The sequence below is a fragment of the Eulemur rufifrons genome, chromosome 8 (assembly GCF_041146395.1).
Source record: "Eulemur rufifrons isolate Redbay chromosome 8, OSU_ERuf_1, whole genome shotgun sequence".
NCBI lineage: Eukaryota > Metazoa > Chordata > Mammalia > Primates > Lemuridae > Eulemur > Eulemur rufifrons.
In genome coordinates, this window is record NC_090990.1 from 16151966 (window position 1) to 16164681 (window position 12716).

Below are 12716 nucleotides of genomic sequence, written 5' to 3' on the forward strand. Positions count from 1 at the left end.
AGGGAGTAAAGGGACTTTCCAATTTTTACTAATTTTTAATTTATGGAGTTTTTTTTTTTTTCTTTTTTGAGACAGGGTCTCACTCTGTTGCCCAGGCTGGAGTGCAGTGGGCCCGATCATAGCTCACTTTAACCTTGAATTCCTGGGCTCAGGTGAGCCCCTGTCTCAGCTCACACCCAGCTAAATTTTTTTATTTTTTTCTAAAAATGGGGTCTTGCTCTGTTGCCCAGGCTGGTCTCAAACTCCTGGCCTTAAGTGATCCTCCTGCCTCAGCTTCCCAAAGTGCTGGAATTACGGGCATGAGCCACCACACCTGGCCCAATTTTCACTTTCTGTACTTTTGTACTGATTGAATTTAGGCCATTAAAAAATTTTTTTAAACCACTTTTCAAGGCAAGGTTCTGAGAATAGCAGCTGAGAGGAAGCCAAGAACCATGAGAGTTTTGTCCAGGAGAGTCTAATTTATTCTGATTACATTTTATGGCGCGTGTAGGGCTTGGGGCTGCTCAAGCTGTGATTACTCAGCTAGCGTCTGCTCCTGCTGCTCCAGGCCCAGCAGTCCTCAAGCCTTCTTTTACCTTTTCTCATCAGCTGGGATTGAAAGTCTCCCCCCCTGACCGACCTCGCTCCTGGCCTTATTTCTCTTCCTCCCTTATCTCATTCCTCAGGTGCCTCATTGCATTCTTGGGCGTCTTCTTAATCACGCGTAACAGGAAGAAGGCCATTCCATTTGAGCCCTATATCTCCATGGATGCCATGCCAGGTAACGTTAAGACCCCATGGGTCCGACTGACTGTCCGTATAGAATGACAGCCACTTCCTGTTTAAAAAGACAACCAGCTGCTGTGCTGTTGGGTGTGACTGTGCTCTCACCGTCTTTTTTTTTTGTTTGTGTTTTGAATCTTGTGCAATAGAGGAGGCAACGACTGAGGCTCCTCAGCTGGTTTAGGGCACATCTTGCCAGTTCCCATGTCTATTTCGGGACCTCCTAAAGGAAATCCTGACTCACACTGGGTCTAATTATGACCCGCGGCACCAGGCTTCATGCCTGCCAATGGAAAAATCCATTCATCCAGTCGGAACGGAATGATCAGAGAGGGGAAGGAAAATAGGATGAATGAAATTCAAACACTATAAACCTCACTCCCTGGATTCCACAAGGAAGAGGATTGTTCTGGAAAGCCTAATTTCCCAGGGAGCTAAGGGTTCATACTGAGAAGCACAAACTCAAGTGCCTTTAAGCCTGAAAGTAACATAAACATGTGAATCAGCCAAATACTGTGCAGTAGGGAGTAGTGGGGCCTGTGGAGAACTACAGCATGCTTGTCTGGCCTCCAGGGATGCAGAATAAAAAAGTTAAGACATTGGACGAGCCACACTTAGATTTGCTGACCTAAATTCTGTAGGTTGCCAGTGACCATTGCCTTTCACATGGTAACTCAAAATTAATTTTTATCTTAAAAATATAAGATAGCACCTTCTCCAAAATGTAATCTCCCATCCTTCATGAACACGATTCAATGAAGAAAATATAAATGCGTCGATGGCGTAGAGTACTGCTAACCAAGAGCAGTTTTTGTGCTGTCACACGGTGATGCGGGGGTGTTCTCAGGGATGACCGAGGTGCTCCCACATTAAATGGCCCCAGGGTTTATGTGTCTACTTTTATATTATTTCCTCATCTCTTGCTATTGAGCTGTTGTCTGTCACTCTTGCTGTTACCAGCCTGCCTGAGCATAGCAACTCCACGTCAGTCTTATTGAGCCCAACTTGTTCAAATTAATGTATAAAATCAAAATGAATGAGCTCTGAGTTGGGGACCTAAGGTTTCTCCTCTGTTAAGTGCATGAGCTTTAGTGCATGGACTTTTTAAACATCTAATCTGGCTGCTCAGATGCCTTTTTTGCTTACTTCCTTGTTTCTCGGCTGTGTTCCGGATAGATGAGGGCGCTGGATAGCTGAATTCCAGATAGGTGAGGTGTCGACTCTGTGTGTGCAAGTATGTGTATGTATATGTGTGTTTGTGCATTTATAAACTATGTATGTGTATATATCTATATAAATATTTGTATACACATATATACACATGTATCTTCTGGGTGCAAAATAGAAGGTAACCTAAGGTAATCTTAGACATCAACATTCTGTGGTCTGTTTTGGGGTTGTGGCTCTCAGCTTTCTCTTTGTACCTTTAGACCAGTGGGAAGCCAGATGTTGAAAGGAGACCCTGTCCCACTGCGGTAGCTTGAGAGTAAACGCGTTCTGTACCATGCGGAACCTGGGCTGGGGATTTAGATGACCTGGATTCAGATCCCAGCTCTGCCACCTACCTGCTGTGTGACCTCCCAAGGCCTCCCATCCTGACTTGTAAATTGGGATTCCTCCTTCTGGGGTAGTGGGATTGTATGTGTAAAGGCCCCTTGCACGGTGCCTGGGACATGGTAGATGCCTGGTTATACTTGGTTTCACTTCGCTTTTGCTTTAAAAAATTTGGAAAATTTCAAACCCTTGTTTGGTGGCAGGTAGAACATGCAGAATAAAACTGCTGGGCAGTCTCAGTTTAAACAGCCACTTGGCTGTCCTGGTCAGTCAGCGTCAGGACCCTGTCTTTTGTCTACCTGGACTGTATCTTCACAATAGACCAGTAGCTGCTATTCAAGAAGTATTCAAATTCCAAAATTCTCTATGTCTCCCAATTTGCAGAGGCTTTAAGTAATTCAAACACCTGAAAGACTTCTTAAAAATGAGAGAGAAAAGACAACCCCTGGCCTCCAGGAGCTGGCCTGACACTCACAGCTGGGCCTTGGCCTTCTCCTGTGGGATGTAAACAATTGCACAGAGTGCTCGCTTCGGCAGCACATATACTAAAATTGGAACGATACAGAGAAGATTAGCATGGCCCCTGCGCAAGGATGACACGCAAATTCGTGAAGCGTTAAAATTTAAAAAAAACAAACAAACAAAAAAAAAACAACAATTGCACAGAACATCAGCAGCAGACAAGGCCACTCTGTGACTGTGAAGGATCAGGACACAAACAGGACCACTGTTACCATGTCTCAACATAGATAAAACATGAACATTGTCTAAGCCACAAAAAATGTCAACCGTCCCCCTCGTACCTTGGCTGATATGAGAGACCACTGCCACTTTACCAGTCACATTTTTAGCCTTGATCTCCTCGTCTTATAGATAAGAATTATTAAGATCCCCAATTACAGAATTATCCCTGCTTCCTGACAGCATCTAATCCAAAGCAAAGCCTCACTTCCTTGAACCCTCCCCAAAATCACCCAACCCAAACCCAAACCGAAACCCCATAAGTGCTTTCTAATACCCTCTGACTCATGGTGTACATCTCTCGCATTGCAGTGACTCAGTAAACCCAAATTGTTAGACCGTAGGTATATTCCTATGGTCTTTGGCTGGAGGGCATCGACAAAATCCAAAACCTAAGCCACGCCTGGTAAGCCAGCTCTCTTCCCTGAGACAAAGGCACCCCCTGAGCTTCCCCCTGCCCCCAAATCCACACCACAGACTCTTAAACTGTATTCTTCAAAGGACCAGCAGCTAAGTCTTGTGCAATGGAAAGGCAAAGGCCTTCCACAGCCCAGGTCTTCCCAGGCCGTTTGCAGAGTGGATAAGTAAGAGCACAGGCTCTGGTGTCAGATCCCACCTCTGTCTCTTGTTCGCTGTGTAACCTTAGGCAAGTTACTTCACCTCTCTGAATCTCTATTTTCTTACCTAGAGAATGAGGATAGTAGTTCATCTCTGTCGTAGGATTGTTTCGGGATTAACTGCAGATGTATACGGAGGCCACACAGCATTCGGTTAAGTGTGGACTTCCCAGTTTAAACCCACTGAGTGTAAACGCTGGCACTGCCACTTGCTACCCGTGTGATCTCAGGCACGTTGCTTAAACCTCCAGCTGCCTCATTATCCTTATTAGTCATTCTGAGGATCAAATAAGATAAACTTTAGAACAGTGTCTGCCACCAACTAAGCAGTACACGTTAGCCATTAGATGTTATTACTATCACTAAAGTGCTTAGCCCCATGCCCAGGGCACATTAAGTAGTCAGATGTCAGCTGTTATCATCATCACAGTTTCATGAAGACACTCTGCATTCAATTTCTTATGACTCAGCCTGGGGACAGGAGAATTTGAAAGGTTTTAATTCCCTGGCAAGAAAAGAGCTGGCCTCAAAAGTAACCAGGTCTCCCCACCCTGTTGCCCTCACTGGGGGAATTGCAGGATAACGGCAAAGAAATTAAAGATTAAAGTCTTTGCTGTCAAATGTAAGTAGGAATCCAATGTCAGTGTGCCTAGATGTTATAAGCAAAATCGCACCTTACCCTATATGTGGGCCAGGGATGTTAATGTTCAAGGTCAAAACTCTCCCTCTGGGCACCATGATGCTTCTGTCACCTTCAGATGTCCATGACGCAAAAATTACCCTCTTTCCCCACTGGTGTAATGAAGTTGCCCAGATCCTGATTTAATTCAGCAGTGACGTGTTGGCATCTACCACGTTCAAAGCACAGCGCCAGTTCCATTTCACCTGGGCCCAAACAGGCATTCCCACCTCATTGGAGGCCGGCTGAGGGTTCCTCTCAACAGTGGCTGTCTGTGTGCATACTTCCTGAAGAGTCATCCCTTGTTGCTTAGCAACTGTAATATTTCTAATATATATTTATGGATGGTTCTCTTTTAAATCTAAAGCATTCAGGAAGTCGACAGTGCACACGATTAGCTCCTGCGTACTGTGGTGGGATAGAGGGAGAATGCAGCCTTCTTGGCCCCCTTACCACGTAATGATTTGGGGAAAATGGGTTTCTTTTAGGTATGCAGAACATGCATGACAAGGGGATGACTGTCCAGCCTGACCTCAAAGCTTCTTTTTCCTACGGGGCCCTGGAAAACAACGACAACATTTCAGAGATCTACACCCCTGCCACCCTGCCAGTCATGCAAGAAGAGCACGGCCCCAGAAGCGCCTCTGGCGTGCCCTACCGAGTCCTGGAGCACACCAAGAAGGAATGAGACTCACTCCCTTGATGTATGACTGTTCAAGCCAGGCTGGCAGTGGCTCAACCCTTAATTCTAAAACTTGCCTTTCAAATCTCATTTTTTTTTTTAAACCGAGAACTGTATGGATAGCGATCTTGGAAAGCCTTTGTCTCTGGCAAAGGATGCGTTATCTTGGTCTTGGAAATTTCAAATGATGGGGGTGAGGGTGAGGGGATGAAAGGGTATTCCAGGTGGGAGATACGGAATTCAGCCTCTGCCTGGTTTAGCCCAGTGGATTTGGAAAGCCGCCTTACCATCGGCAGGTTGGGAACTGAGCTCCCTCGGTCAGTGACCAAAGGTTGCCACATTCTTCAGGAGCTAAGGCGAGGCAGAGGGTCCTCTGACTTGTCAGATCCACTGAAAGGCTGGAGACCTCTGTATCTGTCTTCCTCCACCTCGAGTGCATGCCTGATCTCTGCCCGCCTCACTCATGACGCCGTATGTGTGATAACATTCACATCGTCCTCACGTGGCAGAGTGGGCCAACCCTGGGCGGGACGTTCTGTCCCTCTCGTGCCAGAAACATACATCTGCCTTCCAGTTGTCTCTGTCCTTCCAGTGAAGACACACTTGATGTGTTTTTATTGGATCTGCTCTGAAAACGAATTTGGTTTTGGGCCTGTGAGCACTACTTGATGATTTTCCCCCCAGAAGAACAGGGAAGTTAAGGGGAAGATTGAGGAGGATGGGAGCAAGGGTGAGGTTACAGCAGCCCGCAAGGAAGAAGAATCCCTCTTCATCTTACAAAAGGTGATTGCACCGCTTCAAAAAGGACAGACAGAACATCTGGCTGTGTTACGTGTCCTTTTTTTCCCTGCATACCAGTGCCGCCTGGGAAGGCTCGGGGTCCTCATTTCACAGACAGCCTCTCACACATCTCCGCACTCTCCTTTACAAAGTCTCAACCCGGCTTGAGTTATTGGTCAGTTTCCTTGGAATCAGTAGGGGGCTCTGTGGGTCTTCATCTCAGTGCACATGTGTCCGGGAGAAACAAGCGTTCTCAAAAACGGGCTCTTTCTTTCTTTCTGAATTTCTTTCTTTCTTTCTGAGTTTCTTTCTTTCTTTCTGAATTTATTTCTTTCTGTACATGACTGTCTTCCCCTAGACTGACTTTAGAGAGTGGCAGGTGAAGGTTTGCACACCTTCCTGAGCATAAGGACCTCCTAGGAGTCTATGTAAAGTGCAGATTCCTACACCCCAACTGCAGATACTCTGATTAAATGGAACTACATTCTTAACTGGCACCACTGCTGATTCTGATGCCAGTAATCCAGAGGTCCCACACCTGGAACGCCTAATAATGGAAAATAAAAAAAGGTCTGCTAAAACCCCCAGGGCCCCATGCACCCGTGTTAGGAGGTTAGAGTTACCAATTGTTTCCTCTCTGGGGTTCTTTTTGGCAGGTTGAATAACCCCCATAGGATCTGTGGCATTTCTTCATCCAGTGAACACTTGTTAGAACCGCACTCACTGCTTCCCTAGACAGCCTTCAACAGGCAAGACAACAGTGTTAATAGACCAGTGTTGATAGCTCATTTATCTTTATGGATTGTACTTAATCCTGATTTAATACCTTGACTTCAGAAACTCTGACATCTGTTGCCTGTGATAACCACTTCCGTATTGTGTCTTGACCACTTCTGTATTGTGTCTTTAATGCCTAAGAAGGCAACAGACAATAACCTTTTTTTCACCTGAGGATGGGTATCAACTCAACAATATTTATAAGGCATTTACTGTGTGTTAAGCACTTGGAGGGCCAAAGCTACAAAGATAAGACATAGTTCCTGCCCTCCAAGCCAGCAGGGGAGACACAGATACCCAGGAACCTCTAGCAGGGCAGGCCATGATAGGTTAAGTGCAATACTGGGCCACAGAAAATGAGTCATGGTTACCCTACTCAGGTCAGACCCTGAGCCCAAAGGGCCATTCAGAACTGGAGATGATTTGGGCTTCACTCATAGATGGGTAGCAAATCTAGCTAAGACCTGAGCAAAGCATAGAAAGTAGGGTGATCACCCGCCAGGCAGAGGAGCCAGCATTTTCAAAGGCACAGAGATGGGGAGTGGAGGTTGGGATAAAAAAGGAGCACCAGCGAAGGTGGTGAGAGACAGGCCTTGAAAGATAAGCAGTGAAGGCCAAATCATGGGGCGGGGTGGGGTGGGGGGTCTTGAATGCCTGGCTGAGGAGTGTAAAGCGTATCCTAGAGGGCATGGGAGCCATTGATAGTTCATGAGGAAGAGAATGGCAGGACCAGCACTCACTGGAAAGGAAGGCTTGTTCAGTGTAGAGGAAGAATCAGAAGTGGTAATAAGTTACCTTTCAAGGTCAAGCTCTGAGCTTGCAACAATAGAACACAAAGAGGGAAATAAAATCAAGTTTTGCTGCTATTCAGATATCCCTCATTTCCCAAGTGATTTTTCTAAGGCTGGGACTCAGGGCAGAGCGGATAAAGCTGAACAGGGAGGCTATGGAGATGTGGCAGACCTAGGTGATCAGTAATTCTGGCGTGTGTGCTCCCGTACTTACTCTGCCCCTCCTTCCCTTTGTTGTTATGGGCTTCTTAGCGCTGGGGCCAGCCAGCTTTCTTGCGATGAGTAGATAAAAGTGCACTGTCATTTCAGGTCTGCCGCAGATCTTGGGGACACCACCACCCAGGAACTGCTGCTGGGGCCTGGGCAGCTAGCTCCCCTGCCTTCAGTTTTAGAGTAGTGGCATCATTCCACATAGCTGAGTCATGAGAGGGCTGAGCAGCAAGTTATAGGGTGGTTTCCTGAGTGGAAGTCAAGGGTAGGTCACTTGAGTAGTGGGAAAAACAGGTGGTGTGGATCCCTCATCGCCAGGGTTCTCAATCTGTCCTGAGCTAGCTTCTCCCAGTCTTTGTCCCGAGGTGTAAATAGACTGCTCGTGGCAGTAAGCAGCACTGACTGCTGGGATGGAGAAGGTGAACATCCGTTTCCACTCACAACCCTGATTCTTTATTTTTACTCATGGCTCTGACATTCCCAAGCTCTCTCGAATGCTCTAAGCAACATTAAATATCACACCTGCACCTCCTTCCTAGCCAGGTGCCTCAAGCAAGCTCACCAAACTTGGGTTTAAACTTCAGTTGCCATCACATCAAGCTTCAAGTTCATGCAGGGTTTTTGCAGTGTGGAGTTGAACGCTGGGTAGAGAAGAGAGGGCTGATGTCTGCATTGCTTTTCTGGTGGAAACCAGCCAGCTTAATGGCCCGCTGTGGCTACAGGACGGCCATCAGGGTAGCGTTGGGGAACCCGCCCTGCAGCCTTGTGAATTCCAAATCTGGTCCAACACTGGCTGATAGGCAAAAAAAGTTACTTCTGTGTTTCTCTGAGAAGCTGTGTAAATGAAGTCACCTTAGAATATATTCTATGTGGATGCTTATATTTTGTTAACTTCACGACTAATGTGGCATGTCTTATTTTTCAAAAAAACATGTGCTATGTGCAAATAACATCATGAAGTGGTATTTAATTAAAAAAAAATCCACGCAGTACCTGTTGAGTTTGTGTCTTATGTTTGGCTAATATTTTCTAGAGTTATCTAGAACAACGTGCTGTCTAATAGAACTTTGTGATGATGGAAATAGTCTGTGTCAGTTCTGGCCAGTATGGTAGCCACCAGCCACATGTGGCTGTTGAGTACTTTAAATATGGCTAGTGTGGCCGAGGAACTGAATTTTTAATTTCACTTAAGTTTCATTAACTTAGATTTAAATATCCATGCCTAGCCAGTGGCTGCTGTATTAACAGTGCAGATCTAGAGATACCCATAATTGCAGCTGGGGCTGAATTGAGCTTTTTTTCTTCCCCTGCTGTGGTTAAAAGCATAGACTCTGCAGCTACACGGATTGGATTTGTTTCCTGGCTCCACCACTTATTAACTGTGTGGCATTGGGCAAGTTACTTAACCTCTCTGTGCCTCATCTATGGAACAGGAATAATAACAGTATCTACCTAAAGGTTATTGTGAGGATCAGATGAGTTAACAGATATAAAGTCTTGGAACTATGTCCAGCATCTCATCAGAACATTGTATTATATTGAAGCAATGGTTTTCCTCTGGATTCATTTTTAAATTATATAATGAACACTTGTGATTTTTCTTAAGCAATTCTAAGTACACATGTCTTCAGAGTTTGCAATTTACAAAGGCAGGTGTGGTATAGTGCTTATATATTTATACAGTCACCACACAAATACAGTCATATGTACTCATTAAGCACTTCTTAATATGCCACGTGATATATTAAGACCTCATGTACATCTCGTTTCTCCTTTCTAACCACTCCATCAGGTAAGTTTTAATCTTATCCCTATTTTACAGACAAAGAAATAAGACTCAGGTGTCACAGCTGGTGAACAGCAGAGCCAATATTTGAGCCCAGGACTGCCTGACTCTAAAACCTGAGTTCTTCCCTGTGCTATGCCGCCTTTCTTGGTGTGTTTGGGTGACACTTTAGTGGGGGTAAGGTTTACCATGTATTAGGACTTCAGCTTTGGCTGAAAAGAAAAGAAAGGTACAGTTTCAAGGGAAGATGCAGAGTGGAAGGACAGAAGCTTATTAGTTGGGTCTCTGAGGACCACATTTGCAATGGCCCCATCGCGTTAACCAGACAAGGGAATAAAATTCAAAGAGCTGGAGGGGATTTTAGAGTCATCCACAAGTCTCAGGCTTTATTTCACGAAGCAGTACAATTTAAAATTAGAGATTAACAAAGGGATACCAATTCTTCATACTTAATCTTGTTACTGATACTTTTTGTTATTTATTCAGTTGTTACTTAGTTTTTATTGGTTTTTACTTTTTGGTTTCATGAAATAGTAAAATTTTTAAATAGAGATTGGCAAAGATTACTATCTCTTTGTAGTTAACCTTGTTCCTATTCGCTTTTTTGCTATTCAGTTATTTATGAATTTCTATTAATTTTTACTTCTTGGTTTCATGAAACAGTAAAAAATTTTTAAATAAACAAAGATTGGCAAAAGGTTAGTTTTTGTAGTTAATCTTGTTCTCTTTAATAAGTTTCTTTTTTATGAGTTTTGCTACAAAATAAATTCAGCTTGCTTTGTCCAAACAAAAAAAGATAAGAACGGAAACAAAGTCGAAGTCCGGTTTGAGAGGAAGATTGTGTTTGGCGCAGCAGCACCAGGGTCCTGCCACAAGCTTATTAAATTTCAAAACGCACCAAGCAGAACATTAAAATCACAAATATAAAAAAAAAAGTAAGGCGAGAAACAAACATTTCTCCTTGTGATGCCACAGGGCATTCACGTAAGAACTTCTGTGAAGGCTGCCCAGGTAGAATGAGAGAGGATTCACGTGGCAGTGAGAACATCACCTTCTGCCTTCTCCGGTTTACATTGAAAGGTGAGTCTTCACCGTTGCACTCTAGAAACTTAGGTGCTTAATTCTCAGGATTCCTTTTTAAGAAGTTCAAAAAACAAAAACACGAAAGCCCCCACGCACAAAGCCGTTCTTTACCTCTCCTAAAGTCTGTTTGTCTTTAAAACAGCACCAGAAATACAGCCCTGTGGTCATCCCTAGCTCTGATCTTACAAACCCGGCTATGGAGGTCTCTAAACATCTTCTATCACAATTTTCAAGTCACAAATGTCTCTCTTCATCTGAATGATACTTTGCATATATTTATGTGTCATTGTCATTTGTTTTGCTTTTCTGTGAATTGTCCATGTTCTTTGCCCATATTTTATGGCTTTGGGGGTTTCTTCTTAATTTGAAAATGCTCTTTGTTATGTTAACCCTTTCTTTGATATGAACTATGCATATTTCCCCCCTGTTTATTATTCGCCTTTTGATTTACTTATGGTATTTTTTTACTATGAAAATGACTCTTTGATTTTGCTTTATAGATAATTGGATTATTTCTGTGTAAATATGTTATTTACATATGTAAATATTTGTATATACATAATTGAATGTCTTGTCTTTTATGGCTTCTGGTTTTTGAATCATAGTTTGAAAAGTCCTACTCCAATATTATAAAAGAATTCTCCCATGCTGTCTTCTAGTCTTTTTACAGTTTATTTTATGTTTATATCTGAGAGCCACTTGCAGATTATCCTGGTGCACAGTGCAAAGTATGGACCCAACTTTATTCTGTCTGGACAGCTACCAGCTATCCCAATACTATGCATGGAATAGCCCAGCTTTGCCCTAATGAATGCCCTTATATAATATACGATATGTCTATATTTTAGGGACTTTCAACTCTGCTCCATTGAACTGTCTGTGTATTCATTCACCAGTAACACTGTTTCAATTATTGAGGCTTTCCAGTGTGTTTTATTATCTGTTAGGGTAAGTCTCAGCTCCTTGCTCTTGTTGTTCAAACTTATTTTGTCAATTAAGGACATTGAAAGGAAAAAGTACCCTACTATCATTTCATTATAAAAAAAAAATAAGACACGCTCTGGGTAGGCACTGTGCTAAGCTCTTTACGCTTGTATGTCAACAGCCCTACAAGGAAGCCATTCAAACTCTTCCATACAAATGTGGAAACTGAGGCTCAGAGAAGTTCAGTAACTCGCCCAAGGCCACTTGGTGGGTAAGTGGCAGAGCCTGGATTCAAACCCAGATATATCTGACTTCAAAGTCTATGTTTTTAAAAACCCAGTCCTTTATATATCCCTAGACAATTCTATCACCTTTAAATTCTTTTATTCATTTTTTTCAGCATAGAATGCAACATGACTTTGGCTAATAGTACTTTTCCTTTTTATACCCAGATTATTCCATTCATAAGCTTCTCATAGCTGGAAATTAGCCCCCTTCAGCGTGACATTCTCTCCCCTATCCCCATCTTCCTTTTTTTGGAGAGATTCTCAAGTGTGCAGTGTACTCTGCGACATCTCCTGGGTTTTCCACTCTGGCTTTCTCATCTTGCTGTGACCTCTGCTGTGTTGCCCCTTGATACCAGCACACAGAGAGGTCAGCTGCCCACACCCCTGCTGGTGACCTCCGACTGACACCCTGCTCCCCACTGCCCCCCACCGTGGGCTCTCCCTCCCAGGCATGGCCCAGGCCTGGAGCAGCCCCTCGAAATGGCTCCTTGGGAACTCACGTCAGGAGCCTCCACACGCAGGGGTCTCCCCCTGCTCCAGACAGCCTTCCCACCCCAGGGCCGGCCCTCTGTCCCCTTTCCCTCAGCCAGGAATCTCCCAGTTCCTGCCAACGCAGACCTGACTGATCCCACCAGGCCCAGAAAGAGCAAGTCTTTCCTCAAGAACTCACATCTGCTTTCCCAAAAAAGCCTAACACAGAGAGCCCACCCAGAACGGAGGCAACTCGAGTCTCCACGCTAAAAGTTGGAAAATATTTCAAATGGTAGATTTTTCCAGGTTGGAAATTGTTATTAAGGTCTTCGCCATGTATTCCGGTGCACTCCGTGGGAGGAAGATGCCCATCCAGTCCTCCAGACAACAGCAACATCAAGGTGAACGCTGGCAGCATTTGAAACCCGCTCAGGCGGCCGCTCGTAGCATGACGTTCCCCATGATCTGTGGTTTGATCACTTAGGTGGGTTTTAAATGTCGTCTGGATCTTGCAGGGTGGTGCTACCAGACTGAAGGAAGAGCACATGGTGTGTCACATAGTAACTGAG

The 12716-nt window shown here is 44.3% G+C and overlaps 2 protein-coding genes and 1 non-coding gene across 3 annotated transcripts in view; all 3 read left to right on the forward strand.

Annotated features, from left to right (window-relative positions):
- Nucleotides 1-8993, forward strand: part of NIPAL3 (NIPA like domain containing 3) — a 47671-nt gene extending 38678 nt beyond the window's left edge. The window contains exons 11-12 of the mRNA XM_069479553.1: nt 669-763; nt 4845-8993. Coding sequence (XP_069335654.1) covers nt 669-763; nt 4845-5044 — 295 coding nt within the window. The 3' untranslated portion in view covers nt 5045-8993. The remainder of the gene's footprint in view (nt 1-668; nt 764-4844) is intronic.
- Nucleotides 1-12716, forward strand: part of NCMAP (non-compact myelin associated protein) — a 146343-nt gene that overhangs the window by 18019 nt on the left and 115608 nt on the right. The gene's annotated exons all lie outside the window — the stretch shown is intronic.
- On the forward strand, nt 2841-2947 carry LOC138391013 (U6 spliceosomal RNA). The gene has a single exon (XR_011234657.1). It is a non-coding gene; the product is annotated as a U6 spliceosomal RNA (small nuclear RNA).